The 24,997-nt window shown below is 38.5% G+C and overlaps 1 protein-coding gene across 1 annotated transcript in view; it reads right to left on the bottom strand.

The window, feature by feature from the left end:
- The window catches only part of ank2a (ankyrin 2a, neuronal), a 91,279-nt gene that overhangs the window by 51,314 nt on the left and 14,968 nt on the right, over positions 1-24,997 (bottom strand). Inside the window, exons 2-35 of the mRNA XM_085276982.1 lie at positions 19,786-19,887; positions 14,922-15,020; positions 13,620-13,718; positions 13,425-13,523; positions 13,105-13,290; positions 10,721-10,819; positions 10,422-10,520; positions 10,188-10,286; positions 9,868-10,065; positions 9,209-9,307; positions 8,974-9,072; positions 8,695-8,793; positions 8,285-8,482; positions 8,096-8,194; positions 7,760-7,858; positions 7,454-7,651; positions 7,104-7,202; positions 6,670-6,768; positions 6,412-6,510; positions 6,214-6,312; positions 6,021-6,093; positions 5,503-5,629; positions 5,264-5,339; positions 5,067-5,170; positions 3,878-3,913; positions 3,179-3,403; positions 2,913-3,011; positions 2,269-2,423; positions 1,836-2,047; positions 1,540-1,738; positions 1,039-1,135; positions 687-915; positions 278-403; positions 44-166 (exon numbers count right to left, since the gene is read on the bottom strand). Coding sequence (XP_085133108.1) covers positions 44-166; positions 278-403; positions 687-915; positions 1,039-1,135; positions 1,540-1,738; positions 1,836-2,047; positions 2,269-2,423; positions 2,913-3,011; positions 3,179-3,403; positions 3,878-3,913; positions 5,067-5,170; positions 5,264-5,339; positions 5,503-5,629; positions 6,021-6,093; positions 6,214-6,312; positions 6,412-6,510; positions 6,670-6,768; positions 7,104-7,202; positions 7,454-7,651; positions 7,760-7,858; positions 8,096-8,194; positions 8,285-8,482; positions 8,695-8,793; positions 8,974-9,072; positions 9,209-9,307; positions 9,868-10,065; positions 10,188-10,286; positions 10,422-10,520; positions 10,721-10,819; positions 13,105-13,290; positions 13,425-13,523; positions 13,620-13,718; positions 14,922-15,020; positions 19,786-19,887 — 4,248 coding nt within the window. The remainder of the gene's footprint in view (positions 1-43; positions 167-277; positions 404-686; positions 916-1,038; positions 1,136-1,539; positions 1,739-1,835; positions 2,048-2,268; positions 2,424-2,912; positions 3,012-3,178; positions 3,404-3,877; positions 3,914-5,066; positions 5,171-5,263; positions 5,340-5,502; positions 5,630-6,020; positions 6,094-6,213; positions 6,313-6,411; positions 6,511-6,669; positions 6,769-7,103; positions 7,203-7,453; positions 7,652-7,759; positions 7,859-8,095; positions 8,195-8,284; positions 8,483-8,694; positions 8,794-8,973; positions 9,073-9,208; positions 9,308-9,867; positions 10,066-10,187; positions 10,287-10,421; positions 10,521-10,720; positions 10,820-13,104; positions 13,291-13,424; positions 13,524-13,619; positions 13,719-14,921; positions 15,021-19,785; positions 19,888-24,997) is intronic.

A 24,997-nucleotide genomic window follows, 5' to 3' on the forward strand; every position in this document is an offset into this window, starting at 1 on the left:
TTAAAATCACCTAGCATACATGATAAAATATTTAAAAGCTGACCTTTGAGTATGATGGAAGGGTGATGTTTAGGTTGCAGATTGCATTGAGATTAAGACTACGGTACGTGCGCGGTTCCTTGGTAAAAGACAATCGACCACATGGCTCCTGTGCTGTGTCTCGAATCTGCTCATATTTGGGGAAAAAATATGTCTCTGACTTGCATATATTTAGATTTGTGAATTTCTGAGTAAAAAAGTAAACATTTTATATATTTTAATAGATTTAAAGTCATACTTTAATAAAGAGGGCCAGTCTGTTCTCTTTGAAGGCATAGAAACTGAACACATGGTGCTGCCCACTCTTGGTAAGAGGCACCAGGTTTCCAAAGCAGTCAGCAAATATAGGTTTCCCCTCTAGTACCTGTATCAGGATATGACAAATCTAAATGTTTCCATGGCTCAAAAGAAACAAAAATTCTTGGACAATATTATTCAATTTCTTTCCAGAAATGAAAAAGAACCAATATTAATAAGAATCAGTCAGTAATAACCTGCGTCTGATTTAAAATCTTTAAATACCCACTTAACCATCATTAATTGACATCGACCTACTTTTCTCAATTACTGTTTAACCCTCGTTAGATAAACCTGTGCACACAATTTGATTTGATTTGCCTTATTTATTCCCCAGTATTACACTGCACCTCAACATCTCGGCTGCGGGCGACTTCAGTGAAGTTTTCTTGCTGTTCCAAGGTTTTGTCCATCTTGTCATCTGTCATGCAAAAACACCGTAGGCGAGCCTCAATGGGGTCAAGTGTCTTAGCAAAAATGACAAACTTAGCCATGTATGGGACACAGATGATTTCTCTGTAGACCTGAGTGCCAAAACCAACAGACTCCTGGATCTGTCTGCAGTCTATCAGCCAGAATCTACAAATGAACGACACTTTTAGGTAAGTATCAACAGGTAAAAATTTAAGCATAAACGTTTATAACCTTCAATCGTAAGACTGCAACTGTGCATCGTCATTTACCAACAAATAAAGGATTTACCTTGCTGACACATTCGTGGTGAAGGAAACACATTGGTTAACAAAAGTGAGAGGCGTGGAGCCGGTGATGTCCTCCCATTGTGCAGGAGTGGTACCACCTGAAAGGTAAACCGATGATTTGTTACTCAACCTCTGAAAACAGTTCACGCAATATTTTTTAATCTTCACACAGCATTTGTCTTTTTATTGGACTTAAGATAAGATACATCCACCACCACGAAGTTCTGATAAATTACGTCCATTAAATCAGGTCATTTCTTTTAATAGCACACAAAGAAAAATATCAAAGATTGACTAAAGAGCTTTATATTAAGATTTTAAACATAGAAATCTTAATAAAATTATGAAAAAAAACAGCAATTGCACAAGCAACAAATACAACATGAACAATAAATTAGGATGTTCACGGGAGCATTTCAATATGTCATCCAATGAGATGTGCCTGAAAGCCATCCAAGATGTTTTCTTTCTAAAACAAAGGGTTTTATTTATAGATACTTACCTGTAATACTACAAAGCAAACGTAAAGTCGGGGTCTCCCCACTGAATGTGGTGTCACTATTGGAGGTCTTGGGAATTGGGATTGTCATTGTGATGGGTTTGTGGAACTTTCTTCTCCTTGGCTCCAATGTGACAATTGGGCTGAACGTTGCTTTATTACCAAGAATCTTTCTCACCATGTCAACATCAATAGGCTGAGCCTGGGGCAAGATATGTGGTAATATGTATTCATATTTTTTTTCTTCATAGCCATAATTTGGATATTCTGTTGGTATACCAGTCAAGGAATGTACACACCTGAAGCCCAACTCTAATCTTCTTAGTAAGGGCTCCTTCAGGGAATACAGCCTGGACCTGGGGCACGAGAGTACTACTGAGGACCCCGCCCTCTGGACCAATCAAATGACTGTCCTGCTTTATCCTTGACACAACAGCAAAATACTGTGGGAAGTCTCTGGTGATGATGCGACATATTCTTTTCTTTTCAAGTTCCTCAGGGGAATCAAGTTCTGTGAAAGAAAGCATAAAGTCAGTGCTTTGTTTTTTCCCTTTATTATTTACGTACTGTGCTTCACATTATTATACTAGCATTTTAAAATCTATAAGACAACTCTCTCCTGCTCTAGTGTTGCTTGTTTTATGGCATTCATGTATTGTTTTACATAAAATGCTTTGAGATATCAACCTATCGATCACAGTTATACATCACAGGCCACTTCAGATCCCTTACTTTCATCCATGCCATTAAGTATCTGGTTCAGTTCCTCTTCAGTGAAGTCACAGTGGTGTTCCTTCCAGCTCTCTCCTGTTTCACTCCTTAAGATCACTAGCTCCCGCTCTGTTCCCCGCAGAGCAGCAAAATGGGGGATCTCTACAATCACAGGCCTAAAAGGTGTGACAAGGTAAAAGCAAATACAAATTGGACTAATGCTAATTAATGCTTTTCAGCGCTAACTCCAGAGAAAAATCAATGATAGCATAGTGTTTAGGTTGACATGTGAATGAATTTACGAAGAAAGAAAACAATAAAAACTCAGTTAAAATTAATTTCAAAACACAAACTATGAACATAAAAATAAATAAACATCTATTTCACATCAGGACCAGAATCCAACTAGAAACATGATTGGGGAGATAGGTGCTTGTGGGAAGCATGAAGAAAACTCAACAGGTTAAGGTAACAGGTCAGGTGGTAAAGCTGTCCTTCTCTTCAAAGAAAGAAAAGAAGCACCACAAAAATAAATTATAAAAATTAATATATATATATCATGAAAAACTAAAAAAAAAATTCAAATTTCAGGACAAGGGAAAAACACGGGTGGGCGTGTAACCAGGATTTGAGGGTGGTTGGGTATCACCCTCACATGGTCCTACCCGAGGAACTTGGTTCCTGGAGGACCCAGCTGCAGGATGCGACTGACCAAGCTCTCACCCTCATTCAGAGGGGGTGGAGCTGTAGGTAGGTGGAGCTTACTGATCCATACGCAGCACAGAGGGGGAGTGAAGAAGAAAGTATGAACACACCACACAACTACTGAAACACACTTATACCAGATAGTACAAAGCCACCAGCAAGTACACAAACTGTTAGTAGATGCGCGCAGACACACACAAACACACGCACACTCAACCAAATTTACCCCAAGAACTGGGCTCCAGTGGGTCCCACTTCTATAATGCGACCAGCCAGCCCTTCACCCTCTACCATAGGTGGCATAGAGGCCAGACGATGCCTCTTCACCAGCCTGCAAGTCACCCGTGTCGGGGCAGAGCACTTTCTTGGTGGGACAATAATTCGCAAACCATTGTGACGGCAACCACGCATAGCTCCACCTCTGGCATCTACCATAAAGCTGACCAGGAAGCTAAAGAAAAGGCACCAGAAATGGATGAATTGGTTTCTAGACATTCAAACAAATAAAGATGCAAAATCTCCATGCTCACAAGGCAACTGAATCAAGTAAAGGTAAAAGAAAAGGCTATTTTTGTAACCTGAGAAGAGACATTAATAACAAATAGGTCTCAATAAATATCACTTTATCCTGGAGAAACACTTTTTCGGTTTTATTCTGCTTTAATTTTTTAACTTGCAAGATTCTGGTCAGGACACAGGTTGTATTATGAACTGATATAATTAAATTGCATTAAAAACAGGGCAAAGCCAGCTAGAGCTGCACTAAGGATAAAAAAAAATCTGGTTATTTCAGGTAATGTAAGGGCATTCATTATGAAATAAAGCAGAGAAACAGGATGGAAATGAGAAAATCATTCAAAAGTGACAAAGAAAAAGAAGTAAAGGCACAAAGGAGATAAGAAAATAGACAAAATAAAGACTTCACCTGCTGTTGTCATGGTCTAGGCATGGTGAGGAACGGCTAGAAGCAGAATACAAAAACAACACACACACACACACACACAGAGTCACAAACACAGAGAAGATAAGAGAATGCACATCGAAGCAACAACAAAATAAATAAAAGAGAAAGAGAGAAAAAAGAATGAGTAAAAGTGAGAAAACCTGACCAGACAGATAATTACACAGCAGGAAAAATAAAAGGAGTAGAAAAGACACATGAGAAAGTATGAAAAATACACCAAAAGTACACCAGAAAAAAATAAGGGCATGTAAAAGATGGAATATCTATTTCAGAATATAATGATAACCCTTGAAGTAGTGCATTAGCCAGCACAAGCAGCAGAACAGTCAGTAATTTGTTGCAGGAGGTATATAAGCTGAAGGACAGCTGCAAACAGGAGAAAGATTTACTGAAATAAAGGCTTGCAAAGCACCGAGATGCCATTTTGTGTCTTAAACTTTGGTGACTTTATCAGCAAGTAAACTAAAATAGAACCAGAAAATACACAACAATGGCAGAATAATGCTTTGAGTATAAGTAAATCATTAAAAAAAAAAATCAATATCAGCTGATCCTTTGACATGCTGCTGCACATACTGTACACAAAGCAAAATGCAAATGAGAAGATCCAGTTAGAAATGCCCACATAGCCTGTTTATCCAAGATGTACACCTTTGTGTATAAAGATGGAGCCTTTAGTCTGAATTCTAATGTCCAAGCTCACTCTGAAATTAAAATGCTACAAGTGTAAAAAAAAATTGATTTTACTTTGAAGTCAATGTGCCTTTAGAGGGCACTGCTACCATAAACAGGTTGGTAGAATTTCCAAAGATGGGCTTAATGTATTTATTTCTATAAGAGACGCCATGCAAAATGAAACTGTACCTGAGTGTAGTGACAATAAAGACAATTCTGCTTTTGGTTGTGGATAATTTACTAAAGAAATTTGGATAAAGTGTGCACCCTAAGCTGATTTAATGCAAGTCCACAAAAAGTTTATGGCATCTTGTGGATTTTACAAATTGTGGGTTTAAAAAAACCCCTCAGTATTTCCAGACATAATGGGAATGTGTATGTTAAGTTTGCAACTGGGTTAAGTCCCAACATTTGGATTTTCTCTGAAAGAAAGGAGTGTGAGTTTTTCTCTGTGTGTGTTTGTGTGTGTTTATACCCAGAATGTAGCAGACTGGAGGACAGCACAACATTATCAAGATGTTCAGCACCCCAGCTCAGACGGAATGAGTCCTTTTCATGCTCTCTAGACAGTGTTGACACCTAAAGAACAACAAGCATCAGCAGGCTGGTTAAACTCACCTCGAGTGTCTAAAGATACTTTATTGAAGGTTAGACTACGGATACTACGCTTACCTGGTGACTTGTAAGCAGATCTTCAATGAGAACTTCTCTTTGATGGAAACTTTGGTGAATGGGAGTGTGTTGGGGCCTGATGAAAAACCAAGGTGAATCTTCTCAGACCTTTTCTGTATATATCTGCATTACTTAGGTATTCCTTATGATGATGAACTTGGCTAACAGCAGATCTGGAAGGTTTGCTGTGAGCAAATTTAGATGTTTGTCAAATACAATATGTGTGTGCTGTTTCTGACCTGTCCAAGTTGTGGCTCATGTAATTGAAGCCATCTAGATAATGTCCTGGCAGAGAGTCATCTCCCAGCTCACGGAGGTCCTCTGCTCTTAGATACTCTCCCCCATCACCTGTCATTGTGTCCTCGCCTGGAAAACAGATACAACAAAAATGCCAAACCTTGTTATGACCAATGAAAAAATTAATAACACTCTCTCTCTCATGTATATATATATATATATATATATAATATATGTTGCATTGACTATGCAAGTAATATGGGGATCGAAAAGATGAGTTCCACAGACATCTCAGATAATGGCTCTTCTTCAACCCTTCGAGCACTTTTTCAGATCCAAAACTACATCACCTACAATACACTTTTTTACAACTTTTGAACAATGAGGTATAATTTTTTAATGAAGCTCAGTCATGACTTATTGTGTCTCATGACTGGAGTAGTTTTTTCCTATAAAAAAATTAGCTTGATATCGATGAGCAGCACACTAAATTCTTGTTTTCTACATTTAAGTAACTTACCCTCTTCATCAGACACATCGAGAATCTCAGTCATGGTCTCTGGAACATTCAGTTTGTGTTTCTCTGTAACCGTCTAATGTAACACCATTCAGAGTCATGGAAAACAGACAACCAAAACAGAGAAAGGTTATAGTTTAAGTTAAAAAAAATTTCCTGGCTCCATTTCCAGAGGCTAAAGCAATCATGAGCTTACAGTTGTGGTTGTGATGACCTCCTCAGTGACGACTTTCAGTGTGTCTACCACAGAAATGTAACCCAAACGTTTCGCAATCGACAGAGCGGTATTTCCATTCTAACAGAGAGAAGGATATACGATAGCGTACCAGCAGAACTTTTTCCACAACATATTTCACATGTTAAAAGTAAATGCTTGGACTCTATTGTGTCTTACCACTGTAGTAGTATTGGGCTTGGCCCCATGTTGTAATAAAACATTAATTATGTGTGTATTCCCTTGTTGTGCCGCTTGATGAAGTGGCGTGTAACCATTCTGCAGGGCAAAAGTTTAAAAAGAAGACAACAAAATTTTGTTAAGTCACAGTAGAAACTAAAACGAAAGGGATGCTATATTTGAGTTTTGCTTCATGCTGTGTCTGCAGTTTAAGTTAAATAGAGCTTGCATGCTTCAAATTTAAGATTTAAATATAACCTTGGTTTTGGAGTTGACGCTGGCTCCTTGTTGTAACAGGAAGTTAACCATCTTGGCATTTCCATAATGACAGGCGACAATCAGAGGGGTATATCCAAGCTGTAGCGAGGAGGGAGAGGGTGAGAGATGAACACTGATCTTCTGTAAGCAAGCACTAAACTCAATCTTAATGCTTCCTGAATATATGATGTATATGAAGACTTTGTTATGTTTTTAAAAAGCCTCTGGATGGCAGGTATTTACATGCACGTCCATATGATACACTTAAATATTAACATGTAAACATAAAGCGAATAAACAGAAAGTAAGCAAGACATACTGTCATTCACACAGGAAAATTCTTGTAGATTAGCATACTGTTAGGTTTTCATTACTAGTAACAATTTTCTTTTGCGTATACTTGTTAAATTTGTCATGCACATGCATGTCTGTACTTTGGTTTGCTGGTCCAAGTTGGCATCATGTTTGGCTAGTACTTCTGTTACAGTGACTTTGTCCTCTTGGGCAGCAAGATGCAGAGGAGTTAGTCCACTCTGTAAAACACAAAGCAATGTCACATTACCATCCTTCACACTTTTTTATTTTATTAATTCCATGAAGCAATTTATTAACATAGTAATAAATTGCTTCATGGAACAAATTAGACAAAACTGTTGTTATAGAGCACTCAGCTTAAGAACTAAAGAGTTTTATACAGCTGTATGTAGAGTGCATGTGTTTCTTGTTTCCACTTCAAATTATTTTAATAAATAAAAATGTCATAAAGATTGTGCTTCTGTGTGACCTTTGTCGCTGTGTTCACATGGGCTCCTTTTCCCAGCAGGAGGCTGGCCATCTCTGCATGTCCTTCCTGAGCTGCCAGATGCAGAGGGCTGACTCCCTGTTTCGTTAAAGCATTGGTCTCTGCTCCATACTGCAGTAGCGCTAAAGCAATGTTTGTCTGGTTCTTTTTGGCTGCAATGTGGAGAGGAGTGTAGCCATTCTAAAACAGAGGAACGAAAGAAGATATACACTGTGATAGAAATACAGTACATGCAAACAAGTGTGAGCTTCTCATGGACCTTTATTTTTCTTTAAAACTCAGCCTAACCTTTGCAGTAGCATGAGGCGATGCACCTTTATCCAGGAGCAGCAGCGCCACCTCTTGGTTGTCATAATGAGCTGCCACATGTAGTGGAGTTAAGCCATTCTGTGAAAAGAAGCATTTGATTTAATGAAACTTTTTGCAAGCCTTTGTGATATTTTTGTGTGTGTGTTTTTGTGTGTGTTTTTTTTGTTTCAAGTCAGTTTTATTCCATAATTTGTGTTTCAGAGAAAACAATCAGATGCTCAAAGATTAAGTGTAATGTGTCTCTCTCTGAAATTAAGACAATTACCCTCAGTGCTGGGTTTTGTTTCAGAACCTGCTTCTACAACTTCAGCTCACCTTGCCAGCATCATCAGTAAGAGCTCTGCGCTGAAGGAGAAGTTTTGCTACGTCGAGGCTTCCATATTTTGCTGCTACATGTAATGGAGTGAATCCTTTCTGTAGATGTAAAAGGGATTAATTAAAATTCCACTGATTTAACTTATCACATGTTATTTATCTGTCTACGTGCATTCATCCTCTGTTCACCTTGGTGGCCATTGAGTGTGAAGCTCCAGCCTCCAGGAGCACAGCAGCTGTCTCCACCTGCCCCTCTCTGGCTGAAATGTGGAGAGGAGTGTAGCCATTTGTGGTGGCAGCATCCGGGTAGGCCATGTGCTGTAATAGTAGCTGGACAATGTCTGTTTTTCCCAGACGGGATGCAATGTGCAGGGGAGTCTGGTCCTCCTGTAGTTGAGGGGAAAAGAGGTAGTACATGTTATAGAAGAAAAGGATAAACGGAAATGATGCAGTCATTTAAAAGCAGTAAAATTAGAATGAACGGTGATGTTGTAGGCAGAGCTGGGACAGGTGACATCAGGCATTCAAACCAGTGCTTGAAATATAAAAATTTACTGTAAACAGAAGGAAAGAGTGATTAATGTTTACAGCTGACTCACCCTGGCCATGGCATCCACCAACGCTCCATTTCTCAGCAAACAGCGAACCACTTCCATCTGTCCTGCTCGTGCTGCCATATGGAGAGCTGTCTCACCGCGCTGACAATCAAAGGCAGAAGATTTTTAAGCTTTAGGACACTGTGCTAAACACAAAAAGTACACCAGAACGGGGTACATTTTTTCACGTGTTTGCACTGAAACAAATGAAATGTGTGTTTACTTTGTGATGTGTATTTCCGACTGCTGATCGCTGACCTGATAAAAGAAATTACTACTTACAATGTTACGAACATCAGGAGAAGCTCCATTCTGCAGTAGAAGTAAAACGATGTTGAGGTGACCCATGAAAGCAGCTACGTGCATGGGAGTCAGACCAGACTGCAATAATGAAAAAAGAGACAGTAACAGTAGCAGTAACAACAAGGAGAAGCATTAAATGCAAATTTAGAACAATGTTAGCAACAAAGTATACTGTGCTAATCCATGAAATCCTGACACACCAAAACAATCTCACCTCAGTAATTGCCTGTATGGAGGCACCGTATTTGACCAGCAGCTCCATCACCTTCACTCTGTTTTTCTTACAAGCAATGTGGAGAGGAGTAAAACCATTCTGGTAGAGACAGTAAGAGAAAAATTAGCAGGAATATGCATGTCTCTATAGTAAAAAGGTAGCATTGGAGTATTTAAATTTTATAACCTTATTTTATATTTCAGGAGTTATTAAACTTTTTGGGTCAACTGACCCTTGATAATCTGATTAACCCTATGCTTACTACTGTTGGGACTCTTATATATCATTAAAACTAACTGTATTCTGACCATTTCCAAACCAAAGAGGCATTTAATTTGAAGGTGAAAAGTCAGAATATACGTGTTCCCAGTCAGAATTTTTTAACTGTATCTGCCCCTCAAGTCAGATTTCCAACTCAGACCATCAATGCTGACTTCACAATCCAAGTTGGCAGTTTGAAATTCCTCAGGAACATTTTATATGAAAGAATATGGAAATATATAAATATATATATATAAATAAGCATACTAGTAAATCGCAAGATATTCACGATCCATAGTGTCACTCTTTTTATCTTAATATGTGCATCAGTAAATATCATGATAATTTCTGTTAATACCAGTTTTGGTGCTTCTCTTATTGTTTCTTTGAACCCTTACCAGTGCTCTTGCATTGGGATTGGCCTTCTTGTCCAGGAGGAGCTTAGTTACTCTGTAGTGGCCACAGTGAGCTGCGACGTGCAGCGCGGTAAGGTAGTCGAGTGTGACATCATCAACAGGCGCCTTGTGTTGCAGCAATAGTTTTACACACTCTATGTGGTCTCCCTGGGCTGACATGTGCAGTGGAGACAGTCCATTCTATATGGAGGCAAAAAATTTAAAGAATAGCAGCCGAGATAAAAACCAAAGGCATATAAAAAGGAACAATAGTACTCATATTGTATAAATTCTAAATGATATACTAGTGCAAATATGCTAACCTTGGTTCTAGCTAGGATGGGGGCTCCTCTTTCCAGCAAAAGCTCAACTGCAGGATCATGTCCACTCCTGGCTGCACAGTGCAGGGGCGTCAAACCATCCTTCGGAACAATCACATATGCACAAGCAAACGCACACATTAATCCAGTTTAAAGATTTTGAGAAAGAGGACGTGGAAAGTTGTTGATTCCACTTATTTATTGTTCACTATGGTTTTAATAAAATCTGAGTCTTACTCTTGTTTTAGCATCTATCTGAGAACCTCGGTCCAATAACAGGGCCACCATGTTGGTGTTGCCCCTCTTAGAGGCAACATGTAGAGGTGTTATTCCATTCTGACAAGGCAGATACAGAAACAAAGGTACATCAAAAACTACAGCATGTAAAACATACAGAAAGAAATGTAACGTTTAATGGGCTAGAGGTAAATGTATTAATAAAGGCTTATTAGAAGTGAACACTACGATGGTAAATAACATGCCCTTCTGTAATGATCAAAATCAAAAACAGCCACACAGCAGGAATTTGGCTGTACCCTGGCTGTGAAGTCAACAGCAGCTCCTCTGTTCAGCAACAGGGTGGAGACATTCACGTTACCATAGTGAGCCGCAATGTGCAGAGGGGTGAAACCACTCTGATAGGAAAGGAGAGAATAGAGAGGGACAGAGTGAAAGGAAAAGAGGTTAGAGAGTGCAGAACAGCTCATCACGAAAAGGAGAAAAGTAAAATGAAAGTGAACAAAAGAAAGTAAGAAAGACTTTTCATTGTTAGATACAGGAATAGACTCTACTGAAGCAGACTCTGCTGAAGTAGTAATATGATGAAAGAGCGTGCTGAAAGAAAAACATTGTGTAAGAAGGAGCATAAAAATGAGCAAATCCCAAAATAGCACATTCAATAGATAACACATGCAAAACTGCTCAAGTTCAGCCATGCTTACTAAAAAAAACTACGGGTGAATCAACTTGGTTTTTTGGATACATAAATATATTGAAATAAAGGACAAAACATAACTCATAAGCACCAAGCAACACTATGGACGCTCGCAAGTATGTGTTTCTACTTGGGTGGACAAATGAACATTTATATATTAGCTATATATATAAATTTTCATAGTACACAATTGCAGGTCGGTTCACTCCTTACCTTCCCATTCTGATAGACATGGTGCAATTTAATTAAGAAACAAAGTTTACTTAAAGATCAGAGATCAAAGTGTTTCAGAGAAGTAAATCAACATGCACAAGGACACACATGCGCTGAGTTACGCGTAGAAAGATAGGAGTAAAAGAAAAAGCTGATTTTACTTTCAGGTTATCAGTTCAGTATAAAATTTGTAAACATAATACATTTCAATGACCTATCAATTAAAAATAACAACAAAAATCTATAAAATAAATGATCAGTAATTAACTGACATTCTCTGGGGATTATCAATAAAACACATTGTGTTTTACTGTCAGCCATGCAGTGTCTAATACAGCAAACTCTGGCATGCAGGGTATCCCTATGTCACAAAAGTCCTCAATAAGTAAGGACAAGATCAAAACAAAAGAGCTGAAAAAAATGGTCAGAAGTAGGGATGGGTACCGGTGTCCGGTGCCATCTGACATAAACGGTAGTAACCAGACCGAAAAGCAGCGCACATTTCGGTGCTTTATTTCGGTGCTTTTTTTTTTCCTGAGCTGTGATACACTTCTAGCCAATCATTTTACGTTTCCGAGGATAGTAGGCGGGGCCAGGTACGTGCGTTCTTTTAGAGCAGAGCTACAGATTAAAATGTCCAAGGCGAAGCGGTCAAAAGTCTGGCTGTACTTCACAGCAAAAGATGCAAACTCAGCAGCAACAAGTGCTTTAAGGTGATACTGTGATACTGTCAAAGGAGGTAACTCCTCAAATCCAATGAGACACCTGGCGACGCATAGCGTTTTTTTTTAAAAGCCCAGAAATGCGCCGTATGATAGCTTGCTGCGAGACCTCACACCGAGCGCATCTACTGCGGGTGGGTTGCCTGTTATCTGACCCGGAGTTAGCAATATCCCCCAAAAACCCCGAAGAGGAGAGTCCTGGCCCCTAGCCCTGTCAGTGTAGCAGAAATGATGAGGATGATGATGCAGCGGCAGCCGTTCTTCTCTGCGTGAGTAGCTTAATGTTGTTCGTGTAATTTACGTTGAGTAGGCTAACCACGTTATTACATTAATGCATGTAAGGTGAACTAGCAAACATCATCATAGCTACATGCAGCTGTCTTCTTGTTTGATGGCAGATACTCCCTTCACCCTGGCCAAAAAGGCTAAAATGACCAAAGAAAAAGTGGAAAACAGTTAAACATGAGAGGTTTAGGACAAAGTTTGTGTTTTTTCCATTGTTTAAGCACTGCTTCCAGCCAAGAGTGATGCCATATATGCCACATAGCTGCAGAAAAGGCTAACATTGTTATCTTTTTACAAAAAACAGCTGAACATGAGAGGTTTTTGGACCAATTTTGTGCTCTCCATTCTTTAAGCACCGGTTTGAGCACCGTTTGAGCACCGGCACCGTTTCAAAAGTACCGATTTGGCACCGGTATCGGATAAAACCTAAACGATACCCATCCCTAGTCAGAAGTGACAAAATTCAGAATCAAAGGAGGAGGTGATAAGTCTGTATACCTCTGTGGTTCTATTGACCATCATCTGGTTATGATGCATAGAGAGAGAAAAGGGGAATAGGGTGAAGGGCTGTCAGGGGAAACACTCAGTATTTTTTTTTTAATTTAAAACACTGAGTATGTTTATAAGTTTGCACAGTTTGAAAATAAAAAATAAGGACCTGTACAATACAGCATTTTCAGAGAGGCCTGGTCTGTCCGTTTTATTATTGTTCCCTAAGGAACCCACAAACAATAAAATGTAACTTGTCCCTGTTGCCCTCCCTCACCTTAGACTGGACATCAGCGTTGTGGTCATTCTGAAGCAGCAGTGCAGCAGACTTTGTGTCGTCTTTGCGGGCAGCAATGTGCAGGGCTGGAAGGCGTACCTTACCCTTAGTGTCATGCTCCAACAACAAGGAGACAACTGAGTTGTGCCCCTGCTGAAGAGCAATAGCAAGTGGAGTAAAGCCATCCTGGAGGAGCACAGGGGAAAAAAAGTTAAATGGTTACACGCTTCATAGAGAAAAGAAAAGAAAATAGGCAAGATATTACATATTGTTTTTACCTTCAATAATTGTATATATAACAATATGAAAGATAAACATACCTCTGTTGCAATGCTTTGATTTCCTTCATTTTCCAAGAGGTATCGCACGACCTCCAAGTGATTCTCCTGAGCCGCCATGTAGAGTGGCGTGAAGCCATTCTGAAGAGATATACAGACAAAAACAAAACCACATCATATACTTGTTGCTTGTGTTGCATGCTGATGCATTTTGTAAAAGTTCTTGTTAATTCTCACCTGTGACTGAGAATTGACATCTGCTCCTCTTGACACCAACAATTTGACTACTTCTTTTTGTCCAGCCAAAGAGGCAATATGGAGGGCAGTGTTTCCTTTCTGCAAAGAGAAAACAGGGTTAAGATCACCAACCAAATATCTGTCGTCTCTTACCTCCCTCAGTCTTAACCCTGAAAATTCCAGAAAATTCTGATTTTTGAAAATGAATGTTTATTGAAATGTTTGACACATATAAAAAAATATACATACACTTGGTGTTACAGGGCTAAAATCACATTATGCAAACATTTCATTTCTGCTTTAATGTTTAGGATGTAAAAGTTGGGTTTAATTCCAAGAAACGTATTCAAGTCACTCGAAGGACACAAACAGCAGAGTGATAGATTCTGTGTCAGCTGTTCACTGCTGCTAGCTGTTGAGCCTGAGTCATGAGGCAGTCACAGACTCACATAACAAGCAGCTTGCCAAAAAGCGCACTACACATTCACTCTCGCCTTCTCTTACTCCTTCCGACTGAATGGTACAATATCTAAACTTAGCACAAAAAGTAAGGATTTCTTTGTTGTAACAATGCTTCTTGGCAATAAATCTTATACTGTTGGAAAGGGTTGAGCAGCAGAGTTGAGTATACAAAACATATTGGCCATATAATAATAATAATAATAATTTAACAACAGAGGCACAAAGCACAAGTCATTAGTAGAAGAAGCTGTTTGGGATTGGCAGAGAGGTTTTTCATGGGCGCAACCGACACACTCAACTCTGCTGCTCAACCCACAAATGCAATTTCCTTACCAATGTGGCACCATTTAATGGAAAAAAATTAAACAGGGCTTCCAACATTTACTGCCAAGAAACATTCTTACAACAAACAAGTCATCAGCCAATCAAAAATTTCCTGACTCATTGTGCTAAGTTTATATATGATACAATTATTAATATTTTATTAATTAATAAAACTGAATGTCTGAAGAAACAAACAATCAAACTCTCATAATCATCTTAAATCACCCTCATATCCACCCCAATGGCTCCTTAATTCACTAAAGAAGGAATGATTTTTATGGTATTTTACAACTTATTTAATTCCTTTCCATCATCTCCTTCTTTCTCCTTTGGTTAAAATAATTTTCTTATCTTTTTTTCCCTCTTTTAAAAATTTAGCTTTATCTTTAAAAAGTTATCTTTGCCAATGCAAGCCAAAGAAAAACCCATTAGATATATAGTGAGCGATTAAAGCAACAATTATATTAACTGAAATATATCAATTAAAGACCCTATAAAGCTAAATCATGTGTGTACCTTGGTGGAAGAGTCAACAGATGCTCCTCTCTGTAGCAGTTCCTCCACCAATTCCTTGTGCCCCTCCTTAGCCGCCAGGTGTAACGCATTGAGACCATTCTAAACAGAAAACAAGAGAAGATTTCAAGAAAACACGTGAAGAAAAAATGAAACTGCGTGGTGCTCAGGGAATCATATTACAACCCCCCTGTATCAAAGATAAGGCATACCAACATTACAGGACATAAAGCGATATCTACTGGAAATTGGCTCAATAACAATCTAATGGAATCATGTATACTCCTGCAAAAAAGGAAAACTATAGTACAAGTGTGAATTTTTGTAAAATTGGCAACAATAAAAAATCTTGATTAAGTTTATAGTCACTTATGAAGGTATAATCCAACTTGACATTGCATTATACTGTACATGATTTATGGCATTCATTTCATTCACAGTTGGAGAGATTGACATTTAAGAATGGAAACAGAAGAAAAACTATTTGGGTTAAAAAAACTGGCTGATTTTTCACAGTTCAATTCGCTCATAACAAAGGCCTCACCTCAGATTTATCAACAGGAACTATAGCAGCACAAGAGGAGAGCAGACCTCAAATGTTGCACTCCAACAAGCCCTTACAACACAACTGATTTATCCCCACTCGAAAACTCACAGTACCTCTTCTGACGCTGACATTTACACACAGAAACAAACTCTAAACAAAACAAAAACCATTCACCTCGTCCTCCTTTTCTTCCATCCTGTGCTTTGGATCTTTGAAATTTTGCTCTTTTTTTATCTTTCAAAATGCCCGCTCCTTTGGGTATTCTGTGCCTTCATGAATCCTTTGCTCTGTTTTCTTTTGTCTTTGGTGATGGAACTCCAACCAGTCCTCCACCTCCTGCTTCCTCTATACTGGTTTAGAACCAGCTTTCTAGGTTTATGTGCTCTGTCCTCTTCCTGCAGGCTAATTCAGATGAATGACAGCGAGGAAATGTGCCTCTAAGCTCTGGATGCTTTTTGGGCAGTGATATAAAAGAGGAGCTGTTGCTAACCCCTCTATCATTGCCTTTTCCCCTCCATAGCACATGTACATCATGCATATACATTCACACACAAATAGAAACACGCCCTCTCTTTCTTTCTCGCGAGTTGCTAAATGCCAAACAGCCAAAGAGGGTGTCATATTTCTGCACAGTCATAGAGGGAACCCAAACACACATCCAAACATAGATAATCATATTTAGAAGCAACTGAAAATGTCAGCCTTTAAAATAAAAAGGGGGGCATTCCTCAAAGGCCAAAGTATATCAGTGACTGTCTGGCTGAGTGATTTATAACATGACTTTAAAAAGAGTGAAAAATGACACATAGTTCGTATCACTATGGTACATCCATAAAACCTAAGAAGGCATAAATGCCTTCAGTTTGTGCAAACGGTTTCTAATGAGCTACGAGTAAAGCGGCACAAATGGCACTAGACCAGTGTCTGTTATGTGTCTTAATCAAATCTGCAGAGATCCACCGATCGACAGTCTATGACACATTCTCAATCAGTTTCATGTATGTCAGATTATGAGTTGGTCACACTGCATCACGCTAAAATAGTCACACATGCTCTCACAGCACAGTCGCTTAAAGTGTGAAAGCTCCTCATGGTCTAATCAAGTCTAATCAAACACTTAAATCATCATCACGCAGGTCTGCAAGGTCTGCAACTGACTCATCATAGCAAGCACTCACTTTTGATAAGTAAAGACTTTAAATTTTAATATATGTTTTTGCTGATTTTTTTAAATTGTCATTATCACTTCCACAATGATCACACTGCATATCATGTTTGTCCGGTCGCATGGCCAAACCTTCTAATATCATCATCACTTCAGTATATTTTAAATCAGTATGCAGTTAGTCCATCTGTGACTTTTTCCACTGAACTGGCAACGAATGAAAAGAGAAAAAAATAGTCTAGGCTATATCAGATGCTCTTTGCTGACATTTGAGAAGCAGAAAGTCCAGCCTCAGTTATACTTCAGTTCTGAAATGATAGACTCACTGACACGGCACAAAATAATCATACTTTCAGCCACATTTCAGCCATTATGTATTTCAGGAGAGACAAGAAAACCCTACAAAACACACACACAGTCACACAAACCGATCTAAATCTCCTTTCCCTCTGAGCTCAGTTGTTCCTAAAAGCTTCATTTAGCTAATGGACATCGTGATCCCTGGCACTTTGTTGCTTCCCCTAGCAGGAGACAAAATGTTGAGCTTCATCCAGCGCAGATTGTCATTCAAGCTGCTTTGACCACTGACCTTTGTTATAAGCACACATGGTATAAACAACCATGCTTACTTGGTGCCGTTTTATTGTCTCAAATGTCACAGGGGAAAGATGTTGGAGGAAATAATGTAAATGTCATAAATGTCACAGTGGGATAGATTTTGGAGCAAATAATGTAAATGCATGCGGATTAAAGTAAAGAGTAATATTACTCACCAAGGATTAAAATTTTAAGTAGATTAGAAGGGAAATCTGGCCTTTAATTGTGAAGAGCGAAACAGTTCTTATACACACTCCTAACACGCAAATACAAGCACATAGGCATATTGTATTAAAATGCAGAATAAGCTGTAGTGACTCATTCTCTTTTGAAATCCTAAAACTCAAACACACCATGCTTAAAAACTGGAAGAACAAACATCATCTGTAAAAAACATTACAACTTTATTTATACATCTCATTCATAAAATCTGTGCAATGGAGAATCATAGTATGACAGTGGCTTTGGCAAGCTAGGAATATACCCCTCACTCTCTCTTCTACTAACTTGGGCAGCCTTCTGCCCTTGGCGCCAGTTTCTGGCCCTTGCCACTCTCTTCGTGCTTTCTAGGTTTTTACTCTTCAGTTATTAATGAATATAGCACCAAGGGCGATACTCAAAATATGTGCATGACTTAGTGTGTGACATTTGCAGCTTCTTGTGGTGTTTTGTGGATGGATAGACTTTTTAAAGAAACCATGAATAACATTAAACATGATAAAATACTAAGATACAGTTCCTGTATTTGATTGCATTGTGAACGGTAATCGGAAACGCATTAAAACAAGCAAAAGGAAATTGGGTCATTCAACTGCAATGTCACATTATCCGGCTCTTGTCAATAGACTACTAACTCTAATGACTCATTATCGGACATTATTTCAGATAATGGCTTTGTGATAATGATGCTTTTCCGTGATTCGTTCAAGTCTTTGGAGAAAATTTGCATTTATGCACAGAATTATTGTGATTTATTTATTTTTTTTTATCTTACTGCAGTAATCAAAAGCATTAATCCTGGGCTCATGCCATCACTTCCAGTACGGTCATGTCACTGCCTGTTGTGCTTTGACTTAACAAAATCATTCTAGAGACATCACTCATCAGCTGTCATACACATTCAGCACAAATTAAGACCAGTGATGTGTGCTTTAACTTAACCATACTGTCAATGTCTTTCCTCTTAAAATTTGTGAGTAAAAAGGTAAAGACACAACAGACTTCCCTGCCTGTAACACAGCATATATCTGTAGGTGGAAAAAGTGTAGAAATGATCTGTGAATCTGTGAATGTATGATTATGTATTTAAGCACGTGCAATCAGAATTAGAGACAAATACACACGTGGGAAGATGCACACATTATTTTATATTATTTTACATTTGGCTATTGAAAACACTAAGAGAAAAAAAGTAATGCATTTATGTGCATGTTATAACTTTAATTTGGTTTACTTACACATCACTGGAATAAAATAAAGTCTATAGCTTATGTTCATATGTGCTGGGAGATATTTAACGTGCTTAGGTCCAAAATTACATTCACTGCACATTATACTGGCCTCTACACACACAATAATGAGGGAATAACTGGGATATGTATAAAAATGTCCCTTACATTTTTTGGTCACTTGACAAGGTCTCAAATTTGATCATCTGACCACCGAGAAATCCTATTAGGGCAAGGCTCTCCTGTTGCAGGACAGGAGGTGTGTGTGCCTATGTACATGTCTGTGTGTATGTGTATGTGAAGATTAGTGTGTGCACAGCTTTCTATATTCAGGCTTCCCTCTCGGGGCACAAAACAGAGCCCATGGTGCCCATGATAACAAACAGCAGAGCTACGGGTTGGCTTTTTATAGCTGCAAACCAGCTATAACAGTCAAGCAATGACACAGTAAAAAATAACGATATGCACGCACACACACAACACATACGCTCACGTAGCCTCACTCCTTTAGGCTGTCTTGTGACTTCTGTAAATCACATTGACGTAGACAGGAGAGAGGAGTAGGGGGAAATATTTTAACCTCTCCAATCCCTCCCCTTCGGCGGAATGTGGGACAGGGCGAGTATGGGGAGGGGACGAGAACAGCTGTCACGTAGACAGACCTTTTCAAAAGCTGCTGAGATTGGGGGGAAGAATGGGTGGGGGGGGGGGGGAGTAATTGTAGCTATGAGGGTAGCTGTGAGTATGTAAAGGGATATGGCAGGTTAAGGTACTCGCTGTGTGATGCCATCATGACACGGCAGGGCAAAGGTTAGCTTGAGCAGGTTTGACAGTAGCTTGCATTGAAGCACTAAACAGCAGATTTTAGATATTATTTCACACAATTGCTATATCAGTTCTGGAAAGTTGTAATAAATATTTAGATTAAAAAAAACTAAAAACTTAAAAAGTATTATTTAAAATTAAAAACGCAAAGATGTAGTTTTGAAAAATATAACTCCATAAAACCTGAAAATTTGTCACAGTTTTTATTTTTATCGCCTCTCTTCAAATTAATGTAACTGCATACAAGAATTCAAACAAAATCCGATGTTGTTTAAGTTTTCTTACCTGGTTACATGTGCTGATGTCAACCCCGTTCTTCAGGAATTCAAGGACTTTGTCAATGTTTCCAGCTCTGGCAGCCCGGAGGAAACTGGTGTTACTGTCCGACTACAGAGATAAAACAGAAATTAGGGTAATATTAATAACAGGTAAATAAGCAAATGTTTCTAATTTATTTTGTTACTGTGTCATTCTGATAAAAGTGCCACATATATGCAATATTATAGTAACAACATTAAAGGCCACATTCCATTTATCAGACAAAACAGTATTTTTCTCTCTCACACACACACACACACACACACACACACACACACACACACACACACACACACACGATGGGTTTGTTCCTTAAAGCTCTTTTAATGTGAAAACATAAAATAAAGGGTCAATCATGTGTTTTTATATGGCTAAATAGCTGCTTGTACAGTATCAGTGGCCTACTAGGCTACTCTAAATGTAACCATCACAAAGCAGCTGCGCACGCGTGCACACACACACATGCACACACAGAGTCACGTTTCCACATTGCCAGAGGACATTATGTTGACTTACATTCATTTCATGGAGATTCTAACCTTGATCCCTACATCATGTTGTCATACAAAATTTGCATTTTGATGTCGTGGTTTTTTTTTTGTTCAGGCTTAAGTTTATTTGTTTTATTTAGCCATTCCTGGTGTCTTTTTTTTAGTTTTACTTGTGTCTTTACTATTTTTTCCTCCATTTTTGTCTGTCCTGCACTGATAAATATCACCTGCCGCACTTGTTCCCAATCTGTTACTGTTTGATCTCAAGCCTTCCAGCATTTCTTGTTCTCCTGGTGTAAGACTTGTTTTCATTTTATTCAAAATGTGTTCATTTTTTGTTAGAATTGTTCGTTACTGCCTGATCAACAGTTAATGACAGACTGTCTTTATGTGCATGTACACAGCAAATTTAAGTTTTAAATGTAAATTGTGTTTTCCTCTTGCTCTTTAAAAAAAATGTAAGAGGAATAGCACTCTTTTCTGAGTTGGATTAAATATAAATCTTACCAAATAGTGTTATATTTTTAAGGCAGTATCAGAATTAAAAGAAAAATCTTATATTAATAAACCATCTAACATTTGTTTACTGCAGACAATCATAATCACTGCAGCTTAATGAACAGAAATTTAACAACCAATTTTAACAGCAAACAAAAAAACAAAACAAAGTCAAAGGAAGTGATGACTTTCTGACGATGGCCTGTCATTACCTCTGTAATGATTTTGGCCCAAAATAGAATTTTTCATTGCATGACATCTGATATTTGAATAATCAAAATATACCGATGTATCGCTTTATTTGCTGAATATCACAGTATGTGAACATTAGTAGTGTCTTCATTATCTTGAGAGTGTCAACGAGTTTCTAACCTCTTTTTAGCAAGGTTAAAGTGTTAAAGTGTCAGTCAATCACCACTGGAAGTTAACTTGTAAGGTCATCAAACTTCGCAATACATGTCAACAATCATACCACACCCCCTATGTGGATTACCCTTCACGTGCAATGTCGCACAATCCCAAGCAAACCATCAGACATTAACATGTTTGTTTCTTCTTCTTTTTTTTGCCTGTCCCGTTTGGTTCTTTTGCCATCAGAATTGTTGTCTAAAGGCAAAGAAAGATGCCCAATGGATTTACTTTACCAAATGGACCATCCCAGCCTTGCTGTATTGGTCTATTTGATTCACCTTTGCTTTTATTGTTTATTTTATTTTCATTTGCTGAACACGGGACAAACAAACATGTTTGTTTCTGACAAAAAAGGACATTAGCAGAAAAAGAAATTATAACAACCCAAGTCTGCTTTTTCCATCTCTTACCAGTAAATCATCAACGTTAGATCCAGTGTCAGCAGCCTTGTAGTAATCAGTATGTTGATTTGAGGCATAGTCAATCCCAACGGTCTTTGAAGCTTTATCTGATCCACATATCTTACATGTTGCTGCATTTCCCATGGTTACCATTCAGACAGGAAAAGAATTCACAGCTTTACCTGAATATTGTCGCCTTTCTTTACTCTCTTTGGCCACTTTGTCAAATTCTTGCAGTTTCTCACTTTGCATCTCTCAGTACACTCCTGATTACTGGCATCCTTTAATCCTACAGTCTAATAAATTTGTACATATCTTTGGTTCAAACATATTTAATAAATTACCAAATCTTGCTTCCTTTTCTAATTAATTCTACTACATTTCCTTGTTGTTCCCTTTTATCACAGTGCAAGCTGAGGATCAGCCTCTAGCTCTGACTTAATGTACGATGTACTGTGGTCAAGGCCCAGTCCTGCCTACTCTTCCGCTGCCTCTCCTCTCTCGCAGTAAGATAACAACTGCAGCCATAAACATTTAACCCTTACTGTTTCTCCTGTCTTAGCTATTTTTACCATTCTAGACCTTCAGTTCCACAGACACAACCCACTGATGGGTGTGTGTGTGTTCATGGTAGGGTGCATAACAGCTGGGTTTCACTCAGAATGTAGACCACATGGCCTACGGTGCTTTCAGGAACACCAAGGGTCAGGATTCTGAGACAAAATTAAAAATGGAACACAGCAATAAAAAGATTTAAATAAGAAATGCACTAATTGAGATTTCTTTGGCCAATTCCATGTTTTTTTGCAAGTCTGACATGGTAATACATATTTTTGATGATTCTGATTCTCTTCTTTCTAAGAACTATAACTGTTCTTCAAAGCAAAATTAGCTGAAGCATAAATAGTTAACTGAAATGTCTGATATATTTTTCCTTACCAAACAAAAGCAACAGATTTATATAACAACAACAACAAAAAACCTTTCATCTTTTTTCAGCATGTTCATAACAGGCTTTCAGCCCTTCCTTCATTTTTACTCATCTCTATAATTGTCTACATAACTCCTCCGATCCTTTGCTCATACCGAGGCTGCTGGCTTGGATTGGCTCTGAGCTCTGGACGGCTTTAGCTTTAGTCCCTTTGCCTTGGTTACTTTCTTATAAATGTTCATGGTGGTGATTTAAGTGTTTGATTAGGTTTGCTGTTACAAAGGTTTTTCATGGTAGTGAACAGTGAGACTTTACCTCCAAAAGTTGACAGTACTGTTTATCCCCAACCTTATAAACAGTACTGTTTATAAGCTCGGGGAAACCTGCAGTCAGCTGAGACTGAAGAAGTCACTTGGATGAGTGACGAAACGTCCAGATGAACAGAATCAACCTTTGGAGATTTACTTACCTGGATGATTGAGAATGCATCAAGAAGTGAGTCTTTACAACACTAATGACATGTTAGTGTGTGGCTGTGAGTGTGTATGCAACTGTTTGGCTGTGCTGCTGTACATGTGTTGCTCATGCATAACGGGACATATGGGAGGCTGACAGAAACCACTGAAAAATGGACCAAGTCAGATCCGGTTAGTACAAGCAATCTAATTTCAACCTTACATAGAATTTTTCACTACACAGAACTCGTTTTGTGTGTGTGTGTATTCTTCAGTCTCCACTTTTTGAGTTTTTACTCGTCTGCCTGCCTGATTCAGCTGTTTGCCAAACTCCACATGCAGAGATTGGATTGATTGAGATCCAGCTGTAATCTCTGTATCCGTACAGGATTTGCACAGATTCGCCTGGAGTCAGTCATGTAATGAAGGACAACACAAGTATGCTTACACTGGATGAAAATCAAAACTCTACTTATTATCACGAATGTCTCATTAACAGCTGCTTTGTGTACACGAGGTCACTTATGAACATATGTGCACTAGTATTGCTAGGGGCTTTAGCTTTAGTCCCTTTGCCTTGGTTACTTTCTTATAAATGTTCATGGTGGTGATTTAAGTGTTTGATTAGGTTAACCTCATGGTTAACCTTGTTTTAACCATGAAGGTTAAAACAAAAACGGTGAAAATCTTTTTAAAAAATTATACTATTTATGGTAGACAGTGGTACAGTACTATTTCTTTGACTTTATCCGTTACCTAGTGCGATTTCAACCACCTCCACATCTGTGCAAATCCCAGAGCCCCTTTTCATGTTGTCCTACAGTAACACCAAAGCGTACGATAAGGCCACCACAGAATGTGGTAATGAAATTGTCATGATACACACCACGTGTGACAGATTTTACCTGACGCTTTCGTTCAGCTCTTTCCCGCTGCCGTCTCCTCTTCTCCCTGGCTTTCTGCAAAGCCCTGTAGTCTGGGTGTTGCTCAAGCTCGCGAGCTTTCTTAAGATGGGCTGCAGCGTGGGCCATGACTTCACCCTTCTACTTTTCTGTGTTTTCTCCTTGGTGCTAAAGTTTATAAATTCTGCCTAAAGCAAACTAAACACCTTCACTTTTTATATTTGTCAAAAAAAATGCCATACTATATAAATTATAAAAAGTTATTAGGCCTTGTTTTGCATCAGCATTATGCTAATACTAAAAGAAAAAACAGAGAAATATTGACTAATTACTCCGAAATGACTGAAAAAAAGACTTTAAAGAAGCGTTAACCCAAATTCAGTGAAAAATAAAATATTTTTAAAAAACTGTTGCATATTCCTCTTTTTCCTTTCTTCGGTTTTCTTTTCTTCCACCTTGTACAGCGGTTAGATTTCAGTCCTCACACAAAAACACAGGCATACACACACCTACAGGTGCTCAAAAAATGAATCCCTCCCCTCGTATGATCCTATCAAACACGAACAAGAGGGATGATGACTGAAAAGGGCTGATGAAAAATGAACATAAGAACCACTCACACTCTCATCCTCATCACATATTTCAACACACAAACAGGGAATTACCCATCCCAGATGTACATGAAAACCCTCCATGTGAACAGATGTGGCTACAAAAGGCTCTGAGTGTGTACGAGCGTGTCCTTGCATGACTGTTAATGTGCATGTGAGCCAGAGTCACAGGAAATTTTTCATTGTGTAAGGGATTTAAGGAGGCTGTGTGCTAACAGCCAGCTGACTGCTGCAGACACAGCTACTTCCTCTGCTGCTGTGAAAATGCTCTCCATCCTTAGCGAATGAGGTAAATGTGTAGTGAAGATTTAATAGGTCAGAAAGGACCATGAGACGGATTACAATGGTCGAAATACGGTAAATATTCTAGTCATGGTATGGTTAACCCCCAATTTACAAGTTCATAAATCTATAAAGTCTGTAAGGACTTTTTATTTTGTCGCAGTTTAAATGATGTATGCGTTTAGTTTCTTTTATTA

This window comes from Mchenga conophoros, linkage group LG6, assembly GCF_057382185.1.
Source record: "Mchenga conophoros isolate Kocher_MC1m ecotype Shallow Benthic linkage group LG6, M_conophoros_male_GT1.1, whole genome shotgun sequence".
Taxonomy (NCBI): domain Eukaryota; kingdom Metazoa; phylum Chordata; class Actinopteri; order Cichliformes; family Cichlidae; genus Mchenga; species Mchenga conophoros.